Source organism: Lynx canadensis, chromosome B4 (assembly GCF_007474595.2).
Source record: "Lynx canadensis isolate LIC74 chromosome B4, mLynCan4.pri.v2, whole genome shotgun sequence".
Lineage (NCBI taxonomy): Eukaryota > Metazoa > Chordata > Mammalia > Carnivora > Felidae > Lynx > Lynx canadensis.
Window position 1 is genome coordinate 93,831,478 of NC_044309.1, and position 23,615 is coordinate 93,855,092.

General features: G+C 38.4%; 1 protein-coding gene across 1 annotated transcript; it reads left to right on the forward strand.

The window, feature by feature from the left end:
- Window positions 1-1,740: 1,740 nt before the first annotated feature.
- Window positions 1,741-20,579, forward strand: CCT2 (chaperonin containing TCP1 subunit 2). The gene is made up of 16 exons (XM_030323197.1): window positions 1,741-1,847; window positions 2,600-2,674; window positions 2,776-2,841; window positions 3,506-3,617; window positions 3,940-4,016; window positions 4,323-4,435; window positions 5,421-5,623; window positions 7,061-7,161; window positions 7,604-7,731; window positions 11,270-11,373; window positions 13,974-14,093; window positions 14,756-14,884; window positions 15,081-15,184; window positions 15,463-15,562; window positions 17,237-17,378; window positions 20,296-20,579. Exons 1-16 carry the CDS (start codon window positions 1,845-1,847, stop codon window positions 20,324-20,326), a joined length of 1,608 nt encoding a protein of 535 aa, XP_030179057.1. The 5' UTR covers window positions 1,741-1,844; the 3' UTR covers window positions 20,327-20,579.
- The last annotated feature ends 3,036 nt before the right edge of the window (window positions 20,580-23,615 follow it).

Below are 23,615 nucleotides of genomic sequence, written 5' to 3' on the forward strand. Positions count from 1 at the left end.
AAACAAAACAAAACTCTTGATAGATTTAAAACAACAATTTGGGGGCGCCTGGGTGGCGCAGTCGGTTAAGCGTCCGACTTCAGCCAGGTCACGATCTCGCGGTCCGGGAGTTCGAGCCCCGCGTCGGGCTCTGGGCTGATGGCTCAGAGCCTGGAGCCTGTTTCCGATTCTGTGTCTCCCTCTCTCTCTGCCCCTCCCCCGTTCATGCTCTGTCTCTCTCTGTCCCAAAAATAAATAAACGTTGAAAAAAAAAATTTTAATAAAAATAAAACAACAATTTGTCCAGTATGAACAACTGTTTTCACGATGGACCTGAGTTGAGCATAGTGTAAACCAGGGTCAGCAAGCTTTTTCTGTAAAGGATCAAATAGTGACTATTTTAGGCTTTATGGGCTAGACAGTCTGTCACAACCACTCTGCCATTGTATAATTCTATATCACATTGCACAGTATAAAAATGAATGGGTAGGGGCACCTGGCTGGTTCAGTCAGAAGAGCACACAATCCTTGACTTTGGGGTTGTGAGTTCGAGCCCCACATTGGTGTAGAGATTACTAAAAAATTAAACTTTAAAAATATATATTATTTTAAAAATGGGTATGCTTGTGTTCCACCAAGCTTTATGGACACCAAAATACAAGTTTCATATAATCTTAATGTATCATGAAATATTCACCTTTTTTACCCCAACCATTTAAATATATAACACCCAATCTTAACTCTCTGGCCATAAAAAACCAGGTGGCAGGTTGGATTTGGTTCCCTCACCATCCCTCCCCGATGTAAACTAACCCTCTTAAATCTGAAAGGTGAAAACGATTAAAAATTGAAAACATCTATCAATGTTAACAAGCTTGCTGAGTGATGCATTAGTCAAAGGGAGAAAAGGTATCAGTGGATGATAGAAAACCAATAGGTTTTTTTAAGGACAAAAATTTTAACTGTCCTAGGGGGTCAACTTGGGAGTAAGTAGAAAATTTTGTTTTTTAATAAACTGAAATATTTGGGATTGATCTTGGTCTCTATCAACACATTATGTAAGAGGGTATTGGTCATCTCTACTAGTGGAGGGGGAAAAATCGAGTGAAAGCTAAGACCTGAAAATGAGCAAGCAGGGCAAAGATAAAGTAAATGTCTCCATGAGAGTTCACAAGACTTTGTCCCGGACAGTCAACGTCCAATTAAAACAGCTTTTTAAAATTCAACAAAAGGAATGTAAGTCTTCCTCGTAATACTCAATAAATAACGTTTAAAATTAAAATAGCAATAAAATATTATTTAGTAATATAATGGTAAGTAATCAAAGAAACAAAACCCGAAAAAGCTGAATGTAGTTGTCTCCCGGGAAAGAAGTGGTGAGGTTGGTGAATTGTCTTTCGTTATTAGTATATAACACTTTAAATTGTGTATATGTGGTACTTTCAGGCAAATTTTAAAAGATTAAATTTAAGAAAAATTAAACGCACGAGCAAGAACGCCGTTGCTATGGCAGCCCGACGTCCCGAGATCCCCTTTGTTCTTCGCGAGTTCAACTCCCAACCTGCCCCGCTGCAAGCTAGATGTCGGACCCACCCCTTCCAGGTCTCTGGCAGGCGGATCCACAGGGGGCGGGGCGCGAGACGAAGCCCCGCCCCCCAGCGTAAGGAGCCGCGCTTCCGACCGCGTTGCTCCACTCAAAGTGGCACCACTCACTGCTCCAGCTGGCGACGCCTGGCCCGAGCTTCGCGCTGGTCGGAGCTCCGCCCCCTGCAGTAGAGCGTGTGCCGTCATTTCCGGCTTCTCTTACCTCCGGTCCCGGGCGTGAGCTGTGAGGGATTAGCGTGTGTGCCGAACTCTACGGAGCCATGGTGAGTCTGGCCCCGCTAGCCCTGTCTAAGCCCCGCCACGTCCCGCCGTGCCCTGCCGCCTCGCTGTCCCCTCTGTTTTCCCTTTGCCGCGGACTCCTTGTGTCTGTCTCCTTAGGCCGCCGCACATGGCGCGGGCCGCGGCGTGTGGCCTGCGCCGGGCCCGCCGGTGAAGCCCTCCATGCCTAGCAGGGGGAGGGGCGGGCCTCCATGCCAGCGTCTTGGGCCTACTAGGCCTCTCCCCAGTACCAGAACCCGGGGCCCGGGGCTCAACCCAAGCGAAGAAATTTCTAGTGCCCCGGGCGGGTCGGCGCGGCAGGCCGCGCCCTCTCTTGGGGAGGAGCCTATGGCGACCGGGCTGGAGGGACCGGACGGTGAAGATGGAGGCGGGTCGACCGCGTTGCCTGGTCCACTGGGCGGTTGTTGAGCTAGTGGCTTACAACTCTTGCCTGCCTTATGCTTAGCTTAAAACCATTTTAAGTCTTGCCATGTTTAACAGTCTCTTTGGTATAGAATTTTTACTCGCAGAGCGCTAGTAGATCCCAAAAGCAAGGTCGTCTTGCCGTGCAGCTTGCATAAGTCCCTCACTCCCCCCTTAAGTAAACGCCCCAGTGATGGAGAACGTCACTTTTTTGAAAAAGTATGTTATGCTGTAAATTAAACTTGTTTTTAATATCTGCATATTTTATCTCCATGCATCTGAATATACCTGTTAAATATTGGTATTCAAACTGATTGTTGATTTTCCTTTTTAGGCGTCCCTTTCCCTCGCACCTGTTAACATCTTCAAGGCTGGAGCTGATGAAGAGAGAGCAGAGACCGCTCGGCTGGTAAGCCTTGTTCTCCCATTCTTTTAAAGATTCGATTGTACTTTTTGAATTTTAAGATTGTAAAATTGATTCTTCTCTTCAATCTCTGATTTTTACTCCAGTCCTCTTTTATTGGTGCCATCGCTATTGGAGACTTGGTAAAGAGCACCTTGGGACCTAAGGGCATGGTAAGGAAAACTAGGAGTTTTTATGTTTTGATACTGTTTTAGAGCTGTTGGTGGAAATACAGTTAATAACTCAATTTGGGGGGTGCTTTTTAATGTTGGAAAGTTAACTCTTACTTACACATGTAAGATGTGGATATATTCTTCTTGCTAAAAATGAAAACAGTGCTTATAAAGCTAAAGTTCCCTTGGATCACCATCCTGGATCCTCTCCCCAGTGACAACCACTGTTATATCTGGATGTAAGTCTTCCCAATATATTTATGTAGATTTATCTGTGCGTTATGTGTTTTGTTGCATATGTTTTGTTTTATCATAGGCACTACGCGTGTGTACTTTATCTGTAGGTAGCTTTTTAAAATTCCTTTCAGCATTAATGTTTAAATTTTATTTATGACCACATTGAGGGACATTTAGTTTGTTTCCATTGTTTTTGCTATTACAATGCTGAGACAACCTTGTTAATATTTCCCTGTTCTAGTGTTTTTAGGGGTAGACACCAGGATTTGCTTATGGAGTGTATGCATTGAAAAATTTGAATGGATACTGCCAAATAGCCATCCAGAGTATTTACACATTAACAGTATATGAGAATACGGGTTGACCCATGCATTTTTCCAGATATATTTATATCTTGAACCACATATTTATTATTTATTCCTTTTAGGATAAAATTCTACTAAGCAGTGGACGAGATGCCTCTCTCATGGTAACCAATGATGGTGCAACTATTCTAAAAAACATTGGTGTGGACAACCCAGCAGCTAAAGTTTTAGTTGGTGAGTATGAGGATGATAAGGTTTCGTTAACATTTTGAAACACATTTTTAAATAGGTTGTGTTGATGAACTATACTTGTGATTAATTGATGTCTACTTTTTAATTGTTATCATTATTACAAGCTTCTGGAGTACCATGCATTTATTAATGATAAAACATTTCAGACTGAGAATTTCCAGAGTTTGTCAGGTGAGGAAACCTAGATAAGTGAGATTCAGATTGGTGGTGGGTATGTTTAGAGAATTAGGTAAGCTATGGAGAAGTAATTTAGAATGCAGAATCTCATAAGAATGAGCTAGTAACTATAGCTTCCTTTTTGTAGATATGTCAAGGGTTCAAGATGATGAAGTTGGTGATGGCACTACCTCTGTTACTGTGTTAGCAGCAGAATTGCTAAGGGTAAGAATATCTGAGCAACTTCAACCTCCTTTTATTGTTTTTTGCTCTTGGACCGGAAGTCATTGGGTCCTGCTTCAGTTTATTTGTTTTGAGAGAGCGTGCATGCACATGAGCAAGGGTGGGGGGGAGAGAGAATTGCAAGCAGGCTCTGGTGACAGAGCAGAGCCCAAAGTGGGGTTCAGTCCCATGAACCAGGAGATTATGACCTGAGCTGAAATCAAGAGTTAGATGCTTAACTGACTGAGCTACCCAGGAACCCCTTTATGTCTTTACTGTTGATGAATGTTTTCTGCTCTTTATTAATAGGAAGCAGAATCTTTAATTGCAAAAAAGATTCACCCACAGACCATCATTGCTGGTTGGAGAGAAGCCACAAAGGCGGCAAGACAGGCTCTGTTGAATTCTGCAGTTGATCATGGGTTGGTATACCAAAATAATGCTATTTTTAAGTATTTAACATTTCTTCTTTGTTTGTTTTTGAGAGATTTAGAGAATCTTACAAGCAGGCTCCATGCTTGGCACTGAGCCTGACTCAGGGCTCAGTCTCATGACTGTGAAGTCATGACCAGAGCCAAAGTCAGGAGTCAGATGTTTAACTTACTGAGCCACCCAGGTGCCCCTTAACATTCTTTTCAAAATATGCTCCATACAGAAAGTCTGGAGAATAAAAGCATTTACAAACATGACCCTGTTGCCTCATCCTGCCCTGATAACAAAACAAACCCTCCATGTGACACTTCACATACAGGCTGGGTTTCCAGTTTCCTGTGTATATAATCACACAACACACAGAAACAAATAGTATCGTGTAGAGAATTTTACAGCTTCTAACTTAGTTGAATAATAAGGATATTTCTGAGTGTTAGTATTTTCTGCATTATTAGTTTTAATAGAGGTATGCATTTGATTATAGTATAATTTATCTATTTGTGTTTGGAAATCTGTGTTTTGATTGATAATTTTTAGCTTTATAGTAATGTGACAAATCTCTTTCCTAAAAAAATGTTTCAAGAAGTATAATTGGTGGGTCCAAAGGTATATGTGTATTTTAAGGCATTTTTATTTACAAGTAACTCTCTAGAAAACATTAATTCTCCCAATATCTGTATATTAATACCTATTTTTTCCATGCTCTTGGAGTATTTGCTATTTTTTTGTTGGCTTATTTGTTTGTTGGTATTTTGCCAGATAGGTGGGAAATTAGTAACTTTTAATTTCGCATTTCTTGATTATTGGTGGTGAGCTCTAATTCTTTTTCTGTGGCTTAGAGCCCTGACTGGGGTGAAATGATCTACTGACACCTATTTGGATAAATTTCAAAAAGAAAAATAGGATTGATATCTTTGGAGAAGCATTTTAAGAACAGGCATGAGTCTTCTGTTTTTTTGTTTTTTGTTTTTTTAGTTCTGACGAAGTTAAGTTCCGTCAGGATTTAATGAACATTGCAGGAACAACATTATCCTCAAAACTTCTTACTCATCACAAAGACCACTTTACTCAGTTAGCTGTAGAAGCTGTTCTCAGACTGAAAGGCTCTGGTAATTTGGAGGCAATTCATGTCATCAAGAAGCTAGGAGGAAGTCTGGCAGATTCCTATTTAGATGAAGGTATGTATATGTTAAATATGGGAAAACAAGGTTTGATCAGGTGTTGAGGGCTAAATAGCGAATCCTGTGTTTAGCTAGTCAGGACTAGTGACACTTCACAAAGCCAGAAAACTTGTCTTTAAGAATACAAATAATATAATAACCATTTTTGTCATTCTGATCCATTTATTATGTGTAACTGTGTGCTTCATCTCACTCCATCCCAGCATTTCTTTGATAATCTAGGTTTTACTTATGCCAAGAAGTTATTACTTGCAGTTTCTAATAAAGAGAAATTGTAGTCTTAGTGGAAATCAGCTACTCTGAAATAGCACTTTTTCCAGGAAGGGTTTGTGTTAAGTCATATCATTTAGTTGGTGTAGGTATTGAGGGTATAGTTGCTGGTGTTTTTTAAAGTGATACAGAAGTCTTAGCAATTGCTATTTTCTTACTAATGGTGTATTTCGTTCTTAAAGTATGAATTTTTCAAAACATCTTTACATTGTATTTACTTCACAAAATGACTTCTGGAGTGGAATGTGTAGGCGTTCTCTTCTATAGAGGAGAAACAGGAACAAGTTGTGTTTTACCAGTGATTCGTACTTCATTTATAGGTCATTTGTATTTCAAGGCAGTAACAATTCTGAAAGTACTCTGTGTTGAATTTCTAAAAGAGGCTAGTGGGTAGGTAAGGATAATGAAAACAAAGATAGCTACCATTCTTGAATGCTACATTCTTGAATGTTTTAAAATTTTATTTATCCCTCATTATGTTGTTGACCCAGTGATTTGAGAATTAGGTTCATCTTAATAGGGTGGAAAACCCAACATGAAAATGGAAAAGGTAAAAGTTATGCATGCCTCTAAAAGAAGCTTGGAGAGAGAGTTCCAAATCATCAGGCCTCTAGGCTGGAAACGAGCATCTGTGCCACTGGTGATACTCCTGTTTTACAGATGACTAGCTAAGGTTGATTAATTTGTCCAAGAGTGTGTACATAGCCTGTAAGCAGCATGAGTATGATTGGGGCAGGTTTGTCTGACTCCATTATACATGACTTTTTCATTTTCTTAACCGGCTTCAGTGCTTCAAAAAGTTCAGTAATCTCTAGCAATACCTTGTTTTTCTGAATCCTCAATTTTTCTGTTGTGTTGGCTTTAAAGGAATGAAAGTGGATTTATTAGCATTATGTTGTAATCCACATCTGCATATATTGTATATATGTGGAACAAAAGTCTCAAAATACTGTGTTTATTCTTAAAGTTTGTGCTGTACTCTTACATTTCCACCTGCTAAATTGATTTTTATGATCACTGCTTTAATGGAATGCTTTATAGGTTCTAGGAGCTTGAAGAATTGGACTCAAATGTGTTCTTTGAAAGTAATTTGATAAAGCAGACATCTATAGAAGATTTATCAATATAGCTTTGAAGTATTTAATATAGTATTCTGTATTGTAGGCTTTCTGTTGGATAAAAAAATTGGAGTAAATCAACCAAAGCGAATTGAAAATGCTAAAATTCTTATTGCAAACACGGGTATGGATACAGATAAAATAAAGGTATGTTAACTACATTTCTTGGAATTCTAATTGTTAGCTGCTTTATAAACTCAGGCTGGGAAAAGCATAAGAGACTCTTAAAAACTGAGAACAAACTGAGGGTGGATGGGGGGTGGGAGGGAGGGGAGGGTGGGTGATGGGTATTGAGGAGGGCACCTTTTGGGATGAGCACTGGGTGTTGTATGACTATAAATTTCATATATTGAAAAAAAAATAAAAAACTAATAAAACCAAAATAATATAAAAAAAAATAAAAGTAAGAAGTTTACTTTCCAAAAAAAAATAAAAAAATAAAAAAAATAAACTCAGGCTGGGAATCATTTGCACTTAAAAAACCTAGAATATATATGAATGTATCCAAATACATAATTTCAGTGTATTTATGTGAAAATGTTTATGTTGAGACTCTTAAGTGTTGTTTTTATGCTTTCCTTTGTTTTAGATATTTGGTTCCAGGGTAAGAGTTGATTCTACAGCAAAAGTGGCTGAAATAGAACACGCAGAAAAGGAAAAAATGAAGGAGAAAGTTGAACGTATTCTTAAGCATGGGATAAATTGCTTTATTAACAGGTCCGTATGTGGTTTTGCTAACAATAGTTATAATAATGTAATACATGATTTATGTCTTTGAAGGCTTATGGAAATACTTAATATTGAATTAGTGACTTGTTATTTAGAAACGTGTTTTTTCTGAATATAATTAGAATTTTATGGCAAGGCACTTTTATTATGATTTTGGTGATGTTTTATGTTACTACACTTTACTAAACCTTTTTTTATTAATAACAAAATAGTTAAAAAAAAGAAAAAGTTTTTTGATGTTTGTTTATTTTTGAGAGAGACAGAGACAGAATGCAAGTGGGTTGGGACAGAGACAGAGGGAGGCACAGAATCAGAAGCAAGCTCCAGGCTCCTAGCTGTCAGCACAGAGCCTGACGCGAGGCTCGAACTCATGAGCTGTGAGATCATGACCTGAGCCAAAGTCGGATGCTCAACCGACTGAGCCACCCAGGCACCGCACAAAATAGTTTTTTGATTTGACAGTTACAGTTTTAGAGTTTTGGACTAATTGTGTGTGTGTGTGTGTGATATATATATCTGGTGGAGAGGTTCAATTCCCATATCAAATGATGAGAGTTTGAAGTGGCAAAAAATTAATACCAAAGAAAACAAGAATGAAGAGACCCAAGTTTTAGATAAGAATTTTGTCTTGTGTTTTTTAAAATCATTTATTTTGATTTTTTTTAATGTTTATCTTTGAAAGAGAGCACAAGCAGGGGAGGGGCAGAGAGAGGGAGACACAGAATCCAAAGCAGGCTCCAGGCTCCAAGCTGTCTGCACAGAACCCGATCAGGGCTCGAACTTACGAACCATGAGAGAGTGACGTGAGCTGAAGTTGGATGCTTAACCGACTGAGCCACCCAGGCACCCTAAAGTTTGTTTTTAAGAGAGTGCATGCTTTTGCACAAGTAAGGTAGGGAGGGACAGAGAGAGAGGAGACAGAATTCCAAGCAGTCTCCATGCTGAGAGTCTGATGCGGGGCTTGAACTCATGAACTGTGAGATCATGACCTGAGCTGAAGTCAAGGGTCAGACACTTAACTGAGTCACTCAGGCACCTGTTTTCTTTAATTTCTGTGAAAAAGTATGTGTATGCTTCTTCTGTGTATTCTTTTTTTTTCAAAGTTTATTTATTTTGAGAGAGCATGCACGCAGGGAAGGGGCAAGGTGGGGGAGAGAATCCCAAGTAGACTCAGTGCTGTCAGCACAGAGTCCAAGGTGGGGCTTAAACCCACGAACTGTGAGGTCATGACCTGAGCTGAAATCAAGAGTTGGATGCTTAACTGACTGAGTCACCCAGGTGCCTTTCCCCATGTGTTCTTAATTGTTAGTGTCTAAGGCATTTTTGGGGTTTTTTTCCCCCACAAAGGCAATGGAAATTTATTTTCAGTAAAACTAGAAAAGAGTCAATAAAAAGTCACGACTCTATCCACTCCAGTGGTCTGAGGCAGCGTAAAATAGAATCAGTGTCCAGGTGGCAGGCACTCCGGGCCCCGTAGCTTGCTTCCATGGCTCTCAGACCAGCTTCCATCTTTGGGACCCTGATGATATAGGGCCGAACATGTAGGATCCAATAGTAGTGAGGGCCATTTCCTGGTAAGGCCTAGAGGCAAGAACTCTAGACTGGAGTTTTGGCAAGGAGTCCTCTATTCTCTTCCAGGTTCAGGGGGCCTAAAACCACTGCTTTGAATTCAGTTTGCTCATTCCCACCTCAGGGCCTCTAATGTACCTAATTTTCCCTCTGGTTGGCTCCCTTGGATTGTTTTAAATGGTGAAAATGCCAAGAGGAACAACATGTTTCTGTCAGTGAACTTTGGTTAACTTTGACAGTTAATATTTGATGAAAAATAATTGTTCTAGGCCAGATGTTTGTGGGCTTTTTTTGTTTGTTTTAATGTTTATTTATATTAGAGCATGTGCAAGGGAGACAGAATCCCAAGCAGGCTCCATGCCACTAGCATAGAGCCCCATGCTGGGCTTGATCTCACAAATGTGAGATCATGACCTGAGCCCAGGTGAAGAGTCAGATGCTTAACCCACTGAGCCACCCAGGCACGCTTGTGGGCTTTTTAAAAAGAAGTTTGTAAACTTCTGTGTGATCTGTGAATCTGAGAACATGCATTTTGCGTAACAGTGCTTTATAATGATTATTTTTAAAACTTTTTTTAGCCTTTTTTTTAAATTGTTTCAAACTTTTAAACATGTCCTTTTTATAAAACTCCTGATAGAAAAATAATAACCCATTGGGGCACCTGAGTGGCTCAGTTGGTTAAGGGCCTGGCTCTTGGTTTCAGCTTGGGTGGTGATCTCACATATTATGAATTCGAGCCCCACATTGGGCTCTGCGCTGACAGTGTGGAGCCTGCTTGAGATTCTCTCTCCCCTCTCTCTCCCCTCTGCCTCTACCCCGCTTGTGCACCCTCTGTCTCTCAAAACAAACTTTAAAAAAAATCTCATTTTGGAAAATAGAAACGTATAAAGAAGGAACAGAGTCTAGGGTCTGACCTTCCTGAAATTCTTTTATTAAGCTGATCTGTGTGTGTAGTGTTCTAGCTTCAGTGTTTCACTTACGATGGCATGCTGTAAACTTTTGTAACTTGGTTTTTTTTTCAATCTAATATATTTTTAAAATTACAAAGTTCTTATAACTGGTAAATTGTGATCTGCACAAACACTCCCCAGTGGACATTAAGGTCATTGGCAGGTTTTGCTGTTCTCTAAAAATTTTTTTACAAATATCATTAAAATCTTTTAACATTTATTTTTTTTTTTTTGAAAGACAGAGCATGAGAGGGGGAGAGGCAGAGAGAGAGGGAGACACAGAATCCGAAGCAGGCTCCAGGCTCTGAGCTGTCAGTGCAGAGCCTGATGCAGGGCTCGAACCCACGAACTGTGAGATCATGACCTCAGCTAAAGTCAGGTGCTTAACTGACTGAACCACCTGGCACCCCAAAATCTTTTAATATCTAAATTTATTTTCCTACTGTAGAGCCTCAGGAGTGGAATTAAAGCATGTGAACATTGATGTGTTTTTTTTTTGTTTGTTTTTAAGTTTTTTTTTTAATGCTTATTTATTTTCGAGAGAGAGGGAAAAAGGGCAGGCAGAGAGAGAGGGAGACACAGAATGTGAAGCAGTCTCTAGGCTCCCACTGTCAGCACAGAACCCAATGTGGGGCTCAAACTCAGGAACTGTGAGATATGACCTGAGCCGAAGTCGGATATTTAATTGACTGAGATACCCGGGCACCCCTGACGTGGTTTTTGATGCATTTTTTGCTACATTACTTTTCGGAATTATGGGTCTAGTTTATCCTATTAGTTAACAATATAAAATACCTGTTTTGTAATAAGTAATACCTGTAATACCTATTAGTTAACAATATAAAATACCTGTTTTGTAATAAGTTTTGTAATTTATAAATTATTGCATACGGAAGATACGGTAAAATTTGTATTGGTGAGGTAAAAATGGTTCCATGTTTTTTAGTCTTTTGAATTATAGACTTGTGAAATAACAATTTTGAACAATATTTTTATTTTATTTATAGGCAGTTAATTTATAATTATCCTGAACAGCTCTTTGGTGCTGCTGGTGTTATGGCTATTGAACATGCAGATTTTGCGGGTGTGGAACGCTTAGCTCTTGTCACAGGTATGGGAAAAAGGCATTAATTTCTTTTTTCTTTCTTTATTTTATTTATTTTTTTAAGTTTATTTTGATAAAGGGAGAGAGGCAGAGAGAATCCCAAACAGGCTCCGTGAGGTCAGTGTAGAGCGCGATGCAGGTCTTGATCTCACAACCCTTGAGATCCTGACCTGAGCAAAAAGGAAGAGCTTAACCAACTGAGCCACCCAGGCACCCTAAAAGGCATTAATATCTAACAAACACTAATTGCTCTTGGATTTATTAAATGTTAGTGTATGGAACTTATTGCTGAGAGTACAAAGAAGTACCTTTAGGGGGCTTAGAAAATAAACCATTATTCTGAAATCTGATTTATGGTTTTTTGACATCTTTAGTTATGTTATTTTACTATATACCAAATTATATGCTAGGTTTGCCCTCTCTTTTTTTGTTACATTGTTTTAAAGATACTAGATCTTTTCTCACAAACCCACAGGACCATTGTTCTATACCTAAAGAAACAAAAACTTAAAAAAGGAGTGTTCGGTTTTTAGTTTATTTTTAGTGGTGAGTAGTCCAATGCTTTGTGCCTGTGTGGTAGTAAGTTACAATAATAACCTTTATTGAACACTTAACTATATGTCAGAGAGTGGGTCAAGGGCTTGCACATTGTTTTTGTTAATTCATTTAAATTTGTGGAAGGAATCAATGTTGAACTAAGTGTGAAAACAATTCAGCAATGAATAATGAAAAGTTTCGTATACTCTAATATGCTTCGGTAGAGGTATGAGTTTCATAATCCCAGTTGTGTGGAATAAAAATATATTTATGAGTAAGGTCACATCTACATCAAAATGACAGAGTGTAATTTGTTTATGTTGGGATAATAGTTTTTAAAGTAACCTTAAAGACATAAGTGTAGCAACCTTTATTCTCTAATTTTTAGGCCCTTGAAAATAAATGAATATGTTGGAAAGGTGGCTTGGGATCTGGCAATGAGAATTTAAGGAGAAGGGTTTGAGATGTAAAGGCACTAGGAATGTTGAATTTTCAAGTGCCATGAGTATTAGAAATAAAAGTATACTAACTATGGTAAAGGGTAGGATTGGTTTCATGTCAGAGTAACTTCTTCAGCCATTTTTAATAATTCTGAGAAGTGTGGTCTTCTGACCTAAAAAAAGACTTTTTTCTTTCATTAGTTACTTTGAAATGGGTTTATTCTTTCTTTAATTACTTTGAAATAGGTTTACTTTAAAGTTCTTTAAGAGCAATTACATACTTGATGCTTAAGGTAATAAAATTTAGGGTGTAATTCCTCCTTTAAGATAACAAAATTAAAGATACGACCTAAGAATTAAATGTGAATGATAGCACATTCATAGGATAAGTTGATCTCATAAGGACTTGATACATGAAATTGCCACATACACTCAGAGGAGAATTGACTGCACCAAGCACACCCAACTGCAAAGTTGATCTTACCCCATTGGTGCCTCCTATCTTTAGCTTACTTGTTTTTAAGATGTGTGAAATTGGTTCTCGTAAACATCAAGGATATACATACATATTTTTTCTAAGCCAGTATAGAGAAGTTAGTGAATTTAAGATAAGTGAAAATTCTCATAAGCCAAATTAGTCTCATTTTGGGGATGTGATGTCCCAAATGTATTGTGTCTCACATCTAGAACACAAAGCAGTCTCAGGAATTTGCCAATCAAAAGTCAAAAGAACTTCAGCTGTACGGATGAGTATAAATCAGTATAAAAATGACCCAGAGTCTTTTTCTATAATTTTTTTGTAAAATAGATATAAAGCATCCATTATTCTGAGTTAAAAGAGGGGTTGGTTGATGGTAGAGGAAATCTACTTTATTAGATGAGAGTAGTGAGGTAGAGAAAGGGACTTTAAAATGGAAGTTTAACTTTTGCCTAATTAACGAGGAAAGGAAATGGCTGAACTTTTCAGTTTACACCATGGAAGATGGAGGGAAAATAGGAATAGAAATAAGACATAGGAGTAAAGTAAGATTTTTTTTGACATCTCATTAGGGTTGCTCTGGGAAATTTTCAGTATACGTTTTCCCTTTTTCTAGGCTTTCTGAGATTGTAGTTACTGTAATGATTAGCAGGTATCAGGTGCTCCTTTAAGCAGTTTCTAAGGTTTACATCTGTTGACATAGTAGAATTAGTCAAATATCTTATGTTTTGAGAAATTGGATCATAAGGGTACTGGTTTTCTAGACAGGATTCAAAAGGGAATCTGAATTTAAATTCAGATTTAAAAATAGATGTTAAAGTCCCAGTTTAACCTTTGAGAAACAGTATTCTACAGTGTGCTGCACATACAGGTCTAAAGAGACTGCTTGGATTTGAATTCCACTTTATTATATTTGTTAGTGCTACATAATCTTGAACAAGAAACTAAATATCTCTTTGCCTCGATTTTAGTATTTCCTAACAGTATCTGTGAGGGTTGTAAAGATTAAATAATTAGATTATGTGAAGCGCTTCAAAGTGCTTGGCATGTAGTAAGCAGTCAACTTTAAAAATGTCAGTTCATTAGTTCTTACTGGAAAACAGATTTTTAAATGCGTTGTGCATTTAATTAATGTGTATTTATGTTCATAGGTGGTGAAATTGCTTCTACCTTTGACCACCCAGAACTAGTGAAGCTTGGAAGTTGCAAGCTTATTGAGGAAGTCATGATTGGAGAAGATAAACTGATCCACTTTTCTGGGGTAGCACTTGGTGAGTGATTATATAGATCCTGATTTAGGTTCCTAAATGTTTGTTTGATAGACTCTGTTGAAGTTAAAAGAAGTAGTTACTGTATTTACTAGAATATGATGTGTCTTAATTCTTTTTTTTTTTTTTTTTTTTAAAGTGGTCTTTTAAATTTTTTTTTTTTTTCAACGTTTATTTATTTTTGGGACAGAGAGAGACAGGGCATGAACGGGGGAGGGGCAGAGAGAGAGGGAGGCACAGAATCGGAAACAGGCTCCAGGCTCCGAGCCATCAGCCCAGAGCCTGACGCGGGGCTCGAACTCACGGACCGCGAGATCGTGACCTGGCTGAAGTCGGACGCTTAACCGACTGCGCCACCCAGGCGCCCCTGATGTGTCTTAATTCTTGAGAGGCATGATGTATATTAATCTCAGTTTCTTTTGAGATAAGCCTCATGTTAATCTTGCCTTTGTGAACAGTATATTCAACATGATTGTTTTCTAGGTACCTTAGAACTACTGTGAACATGGATTATTAGCAAAAAGAATGTACAACAGCAGAGGACCTGTCCGCTTTTAAAACCAAAGAATAATTATAACCAATACCTACATAAAGATTAGAAGGCAAACTTATTTTTTATAACTAAGTGTTCACTGTGACCTAAGAATCTTATCTTTTAACTTTAGGTGAAGCTTGTACCATTGTTCTTCGTGGTGCCACTCAACAAATTTTAGATGAAGCAGAAAGATCTTTGCATGATGCTCTCTGTGTTCTTGCCCAAACTGTGAAGGATTCTAGAACAGTTTATGGAGGAGGTAAGCGTTTTAAAAATACTGAACGTGGTTTATTCAAGTATAGTAATGGTTTTGGCTTTAATGATTTTTAGAAAGTTTATATATAGTACTTTTGAGTTTAATTTTAAAATGTTTGACGTATCTTAAGGGAAATCAGTAATTCAGGGTCTTGGAGATTAAATAAAATATTTAATTGGAATTTAATTTTAATCTGCAGGCTGTTCCGAGATGCTGATGGCTCATGCTGTGACACAGCTTGCCAGTAGAACACCAGGCAAAGAAGCTGTTGCAATGGAGTCTTATGCTAAAGCACTGAGAATGGTAAGTTGATAAAGAGATCTGAACTCCCATTTTGTGAGTATTGATGGTTTTTTAAATGAATACATTTTCCTATCATAGAAAATGTTTGCCTTTTTGGCATTAAGAAAACTGGTTTACACCACTTAAATTTGATTCTGGAGTTTATCTTTTTTATGAGCAGTAATTAAAAGGAACAATTTTACATTGTTTCTAAATGTATAATTTTAAAAAGGTGTCCTGGTTAGAAGTAAATCCACTTTCTTATAGAATATTTGCTATTTGTCTTTCTCACCTTGTAGTTGCCAACTATCATCGCCGATAACGCAGGCTATGACAGTGCAGATCTGGTGGCGCAGCTCCGAGCTGCCCATAGTGAAGGCAATACAACTGCTGGACTGGGTAAGAAATTGCATGAAACCTTGTAGTAATTTTGGTAGTAACTTTACCAAGTTATTCTTTTTTTTCTTTAAGCTGAATTCTCATAATAACCATAAAAAAGTTTCCTGTGGCCCTTGCCTCTGTAATTGTTACATATTTTAGGAAAATGTTTAACTTCATATTCTCAACACTACCAGAACTGTTTTTCCATAAAGGGTATAAAACTAATTAGAAGATTTGTAACTAGTTTATTATGACTGTGAGATTAAAATACATAAACAGTACTAATATTTTCAAATAAGTGTAAACTTAATGTTAAGTTTCTTATAGTATAATCAACATTCAATTTTAATCTCCTAGGAAACTTACTGTGAGACATTCTTGAGTGTGGATCTTTGATACATAGATAAAAGTGGCCAAAAGGGCAGATTTTAATTCAAATTGAAAAATTTCCCAATGTACTGTCCAAGACAGGAATAGTAAGAGGGTAGATAATCCTGGCACTGCAGAAGAGAGGTAATGAAAATGATCTGTCAGAAGGTCAAGTAGGGATTCTCACAAGAAAAATAGATGACTTCTAAATTCTCTTCCAGTTTTAGGAGTCCATGGTAGGGGCACCTGGCTGGCTCAGTTGGTAGAGCATGTGACTCTTGATCTCAGGGTTGTGAGTTCGAGCCCCGCATTGGGTGTAGATTACTTCTAAAAATTAAAATCTTAAAAAAGAATCCATGGTAATTAGTGATAAGCACATCTTCTGTAGTAATTTTACTTTTATTTTTATTTTTTACTATTATTTTGAGAGCGAGAGAATCCCAAGCAGGCCCCATGCTGTCAGCACAGAGCCCATCATGGAGCTCAGTCCTACGAACCATGAGATCATGACCTGAGCTGAAAGCAAAAGTTGGAGGCTTAACTGACTAAGCCACCCAGGTGCTCCCTGCAGTAATTTTACACATGTACGTACATATACACACGTGTATGTATATGTACGTAGATAAAGATAGGTGATTGAGGGGTGCCTGGGTGGCTCAGTTGGTTAAGTGTCAACTCTTGGTTTCAGCTCAGGTCATAAACTTGCAGGTTGTGAGTTCGAGCCCTGTGTCGGGCTCTTCGCTGACATTGTGGAGCCTGCTTGGGATTCTCTCTCTCTCCCTTTCTGTCTGCCCCTCCCCAACTTGCTTTCTGTTTGTCTCTCAAAATAAATGAATAAACTTAAAAATGTTAAAAAAAACTGATGAGTGTTCTATATTCATTTTCCATTATTTGACCTAGTTGACCTTTTAATTTTCTCAAAGGCCTTGAGTGATAGGCTGATGAGAATGCTCTAATTAAATTGAGTGGTTGGGTCTTGTGATCTCATTTTTTATAAACGTTAATTTTATTTGTTGTAAGTAATTAGAGATATTTTGATAATTTAGTTGCTAAAACTATAGTTTAGGGGTGCCTGGGTGGCTCAGTCGGTTGGGCGACTGACTTCGGGCTCAAGCCCCGATGTCACAGTTGGTGAGTTCGAGCCCCACGTCGGGCTCTGTGCTGACAGCTCAGAGCCTGGAGCCTGCTTCAGATTCTGTGTCTCCCCTTCTCTCTGCCCCTCCCTTGCTCATGCTCTATGTCTGTCTGTCTCTCAATAATAAATACATGTGTTTTAAAAAAAACAGCTATAGTTTATTTAGTAAATACTGTGTCTTTTTTCAGATATGAAGGAAGGTACCATTGGAGATATGGCAGCACTGGGTATAACAGAAAGTTTCCAAGTAAAGCGACAAGTTCTTTTGAGTGCAGCGGAAGCAGCAGAGGTGATTCTGCGTGTGGACAACATTATCAAAGCAGCACCAAGGTATTGTAGCACTTTAACACACATTTCTTAGAAAAAATTGTTTTTTAAAATTATTAATGTTTTTTTTTTAGGGGCGCCTGGGTGGCGCAGTCGGTTAAGCGTCCGACTTCAGCCAGGTCACGATCTCGCGGTCCGTGAGTTCGAGCCCCGCGTCAGGCTCTGGGCTGATGGCTCAGAGCCTGGAGCCTGTTTCCGATTCTGTGTCTCCCTCTCTCTCTGCCCCTCCCCAGTTCATGCTCTGTCTCTCTCTGTCCCAAAAATAAATAAAAACGTTGAAAAAAATTTAAAAAAAAAAAAATAAATAAAATTATTATTGTTTTTTAATGTTTACTTAGAGAGCGTGCCCACATGAGGGAGGGGCAGAGAGAGAGGGAGAGAGAGAATCCCAAATAGGCTCTGCACTGTCAGGGTGCAGCCCAGTGTGGGGCTTGATCCCATGATCTGTGAGATCATAACCAGAGCTGAAATCAAGAGTTGAATGCTCAACCAACTGAGCCACTAGGTGCCCCTCTAACAAAAAAATTAACACAGAAGCAAAAAAATAGATAACTGGGTATGTTTGGTAATTGTAGTTGATAGAGCCATTTCTGCCTAACTAAAAGTATTACGCATGTTATTTAAAATCTGTAGTCATAACTCTTAAAGTCAAAAAAGTTCAGGGAGAGAGGGGTACAGGTAACACAGGAGAGCTCTCAGAATTGACATAAAGAGGCAGGCTTGGAAAGGTTAAGAACCATACTGCATGGGGGCGAGGGCTGTAGTAGTAAGAATGAATGTCTTTTTACCAGGATGAGTCCGCTATAGTCCTCTATCCTGGGTACACTTTTTCATATAGGTAATCTTAAGTACATGATGTCCAGAGTTCCTTATATGTTCCATTTCAGCAGTTTTTTTAAGGTGTCATATTTTTTCAGAAACTCACTCATGTAAAAAATGGTTAGCCAGAAAATCTTAACTTCTGAAGATTTAGTTAACTTCATTGTTCTTACTAGCAGTTATGAAAATATTAATTTTACCTGTTGAAGTGGTGGTTCATGAAATTGAGAGGGGATGGTGGCCTGCACCAGGAGATAAGAGGTGAGGGTGGTCAGGAGGTGTTGATCATAGATTTTGAAGGTGGAGCCCGCAGAATTTGATGATGGGCTGCATATAAGGTATAAGGAAAAGGAATGAAGGATAATCCAATCCAAGGTTCTTGTTGTTGGGAGAAATAAAGTTTCTCTTATGTGAGTCTCTTGTGAATAGAAGCAAGAGAAGTGGGATGGTAGCTAGAGGATGTGTGGGTCTTTACTGTGAATGTTCAGTGCTATGTGGAGTGATCTTGTAGGGGGAGATGAATGCAGAAGGAGGGAGCAGCCCACTGAGTAGCTGTGAGAAGGAGTAGGAGAATGAGAGGGGGGTGCTGGTTTTAGTTGGAAGCACGGGGAGTTCATCCCTGGGAACAGGAGGGAAGTAGGAACATCATTAGGAAATTGCACCTTAAATGGACTAAGGTACAAGGAATTTCTTTGTGCAGATCGTGCAGCATCCACTTGAGTGCTTTTTTCTATTACATCCCATTACTGTTAGGGGAAAGAGTAGAAAGTAGTGATTTGGATGTGGAAAGAAAAGGGGGAAATGGTATTTAAATCTGTGGTGTAGTAGAAGGCCTGGGCTGAAAATAGTTTTTCTGTGGTAGGGAAATGAGCAGTCATTTTGAAATGGAAAGTTGGTGAGGGAAGGAGAAATTGAAAGTTTTGGAAGCTGTGCCAGCAGAGATGGTTGTGCAGTTCTGTTTTCGACTGTCTTTAATAAGCAGAATAACAAAAGGAAACTGGTCTGTAAAGTTTTCCTAATAGGCCACATAATCATGCCTGCCCTCATAAATCTTTGCGATGACTTGACACCCTCAACCACATTTGTAATATGTTCCTTGGTATACCTCATTTGATCTGATACCACTGTTTTAGTGGTTTAAGTGTCTATTAAATTTAGTAGACGTTCTCAGTAATTGCAGTAAAGAAACATGAATAATTTTGTTTAACTCAGCCTTCCCAAACATACTGGTCTGGGGACTCTTCATACCCATTATTAACCAGGGGACTCTTATTCCATTCCAGACCAGTTGCCCTGTGAACTGTCACAGCTTGATAAGTTTCTATATTGACATCTTTTAGCATCCTTTAGTCCTACTCCCATAAGCTTCCAAGGTTGAAAGATTTATTTCCTTATATGGTCCCAGTATACTCTTTCAGTGTTTTTAGACTTTGTCTGCTTCTCTGGAATGATTGCTGTGTTTGTCTTTAGAAGCAGTGCTTATACAGGCAGTAAGTAAAATTCTGTTAGTACCTCTGCCATGCCTCCTTCCTGAGAGATTTGTTATTTTCTCACCAAAGAATAAAAGTTTAACATCTAAGATGTATATGAAAGGCACTGTTGACATACTTTAGTGAGTTTCCCAGCTTACCTACCGGCATTTGTTTTCATTCGTTTAGAATAGCAAGAAAAATAGAGATTTTTAATCTGGAGGCCCCAAAGTCTTGTCATTCTACATACAACTTGTGGTTAAGAGTACCTGTCTTTGTTTTTGACTAATTTAGTAGTAGAATTCCCTAACGCATTTGCTGAAAACATGCATTAACCTTTTAATGGAGAATATGTATTTGTAAAGTAGGTTGTTGGGATGAGAAATAGAGTATTGCTAAATACCTACAGGTCTTCACGTTCCATAGATTTGTAATGTCCTCTTACTAGTATAGTAATAATTGAGGGATATTAATTATGAGGTAGAAACAGCATCTTTTTTACAGAGAATTGGTTATGGTCTTAATAAAATTAAGAATTTAGCTGTGTTTGTATTTGCTATAAATCTTTGGTTACATGCTTTTCATTTTTACCATTGCCTTTTTCTTAAGTGTTTGTTTTATAATCCTTGCAGGAAACGTGTCCCTGATCACCACCCCTGTTAAACATTCCCATGTGCTGTTGAGCTCTGGACCAGGTAGTTCATAGCAAAGTTGTGTTTGAAAGACTTCCACCTGTTAAAGAAGACTGTGGTATTGAAGTTTATCTGTGGCTCTTGTATCCTTAAGTTTGGACATTTAACTGACCATCTGTTTTAACATTGGTCTAATTTATTTGCTGTTTCATTTTCCATAAAACTCAGTTGATTTAAAAGTTCATTTCTCATACTGTGCATCAAAATAAAAATTTGAACAATAATCTGTTCTCACCTGTCTTAGTGATTTGTACCCTGTTTTTAATTATTTAATGGGAGCAAATGATTATACTCTGTATAGAGTTGTTCAGCTTAACTAATGATTGACCTTACCTGATTATGAAATAATTATCAAGTCCAAGTCACACATGGTAAACATAGGTTAATCTCTTGGTTTTTAATCCTATATAACTTATTAGCCGTTTAATTTTGTTAGTGAAAGTACTCATTTAATTTTGTATAGTTTAAGTACCATCTCTTACTTATATAGGAAACAGTTATGGTGTAAACATTATTTCAAGTTTGAAAGAGTCCTATATTACTTTTTAAATGTTACTTTTGAGAGAGTGCGTGAGCAGAAGAGGGCCAGAGAGAGAAGGGGACAGAGGATCTGAAGCGGGTTCTGTGCTGACAGCGAGCCCGGTATGGGGCTCATACTCCCCAACCATGAGATTGTGACCTGAGCCGAAGTCGGCCTCTTAACCGATTGAGCCACCCAGGTGTCCCAAAAGAGTCCTCTATTTTAAAAGTTGCTTGTTACAAGCTGCTTCTCAAGGACCTTTGATGCTTTAAAGGGTAATACCCTCTTAAAGAATATGGATGTGGTTAGATTTAAGCATTACTGATTGTTGTTTTGTTAATGCTTTTTGGTTTTGGCAAATGGCCGAGAGGAGAGAGAATGGGGATAGGTATGTACTTAGTTAATGGTTTAAAAGTGAATTTAGTTTTGGAAGTTATTTTAATGCATCGGTGTATAGCAGAATGCCCAAGAAATAAAGTGCAGCAGTAGGTTATAAGTTTTTACAGGGTATCTGTGCTAGCTTAATGGAGAGACATTTTATTCCCATAGAAGAGCAAAAGGGTTTTCAAGGAAACACTGATAAAATAACCTGTTTCTGTTGTGTTTTTGTTTTTTGAAGTAGGCTCCACATGGGGTTTGAACCCATGATCATGAGATCAAGAGTTACATGCTCTACTGATTGAGGCAGCCAGGTGCTCCCAACCTGTTTTGTTTTTGTCTAAAAAGTTTGTCCCCACATTTTAATACTACTTTTGTAGAAGCTACTGAAACTAGGAAAACTTGGTTTTCTTTGTTTTGGTACTAGTTTATGTCTTCTAACATTCACATAAAGGAGGGACTTTTCCTGAGATTATCAAAGAGAATTGCACTGATCTTTTTTTTTTTTAGTATATCACATCATGACATCAGTTTTCAGGTGGAACAAGTGAGCATATCATGACCAAGAAAACCTACAGGTTTCAGTGGAAGTGGGTTTAAATATCTGTCTTGAGGTACTAGATACCCTGGAGTAAGATCTTGATCTTTAAGGATACTTGGGCATGTTTTCTCTAAAGGTCTTAAAAAGAATACAACAATAAATGTTAATCTAAAAAGAGGTAGAAACATGGGAGCTTCATTGTTACATCCAAGAATAACCCGTGCCTCTTTACCTCTTTGAATTCATATGCTTTGAAGCCCTTACAGATGTATTCATAAACCGAGATTATCTCAAGTTTACAAATCTTAATGTCTTTTCACTTTCAGAGGTAAAATAGCAACCTATGCCCCTCTATAATTCCTCTAACAGTTTTAGGATAGAGTTTCTTTTAACTCAAACTGAATATGGAAGCAGTTTTTTGCAAAATTTTTGTGATATGGAATTAGAGGTTTGGAATAGTACCTATATAAAAAATTGAGTATTTAGGGTTTTTAAATCCCTTCTAGGTACGCATGTGTTGACTAAAACTAAAATAATTTTTAAAAATCTAGGTAGCTTTCAGTTTTCCTTTGAAGGATAATATGTATACTGGTAATTCTTTTATTATCCTTAAGCCAGGATCCATTCTTTGCCTGCTGGGAGGCCATGGGCCCACTTAACCTTTGCTGACTGTCTGACACCTTCCTGTGGTTTAACTCGGGAGGTACTGGCAGGACATGGGGATAGGCATTCGGTATTTTCTTCCTGCGTAGCTCGCTCTTTGGAGATGACTGCATCCCTGTAGACCTACCACTACAGCCTCGCTGGTAGATCTCCCCCCCCTTTATTTTTTAAAGTTTATTTTGAGAGAGAGTGCGTACACACTCGTGGGAGGGGCAGAGAGAGGGAGAAAGAATCCCAAGCAGGCTCCGCACTGTCAGAACAGGGCCCAATGTGGGGCTCAATCTCACAAACCGGGAGGTTATGACCTGAGCCGAAATCAAGAATTGAGTCAGACGCTTAACCAACAGGGCTTCCCCAGCACCCCTGGTAGCCTCTTTTTTCATGCCTTTTAGCTCTTAATAGGTGAAAGTAACATTTCCCTGTTCATCTAGCCTCACGGGTGGCAATTGCTACACTAGCTGCCTCAGTATTATCTTGAATCCCCTCTTCTCCCAATGTTGCCCAGCAGTAGTTCTTTGCTAAGGTCTCTCCATTTTCTTGCATTTTCTTGCCAGGATAAAATGCATTTTCTTGCTCTGATAAAAGTCAACAGAATACTCTTATCCAAAATCCTTTTCTTAAAGTCTGCCTTGTCTTGTACCTATTCTAGTGTATTAGAACATCAGTAAAAGTGTAAAGAGGACTTAACTTTTTTTTAATCATAGAATTACTATAGAATGTTTCAGGTTGTCAAAATAATAAGGACAAACCAGATTTTAGATTTCTTATTTTTTAATTTTATTTTTAATGTTTTATTTATTTTTGAGAGAGCACAAGTGGGGGAGGGACAGAGAGCAAGGGACATAGGATCTGAAGTGGGCTTCACTGACAGCAGAGAGCCTAGCCTGATGCAAGGCTCAAACTCATGAACCAGGAGGTCATGACCTGAGCTGAAGTCAGCCCCTCAACCAACTGAGCCAGGCGCCCCATCAGATTTCTTATTTTTAAGTTGAGCAACACCTAACACTTCTTTCAAAGGTTTATTGAAAAGGTTATATGACTTAACTTACACAAGACTCTGAAGATAGTACCTGACTGCCCTACAGATGTGCTCCATAAATGTTTGTCCCCCTACCCTGTGGGCTGGCGCATGATAAAATCTCCAAAATCCAGGTAAAC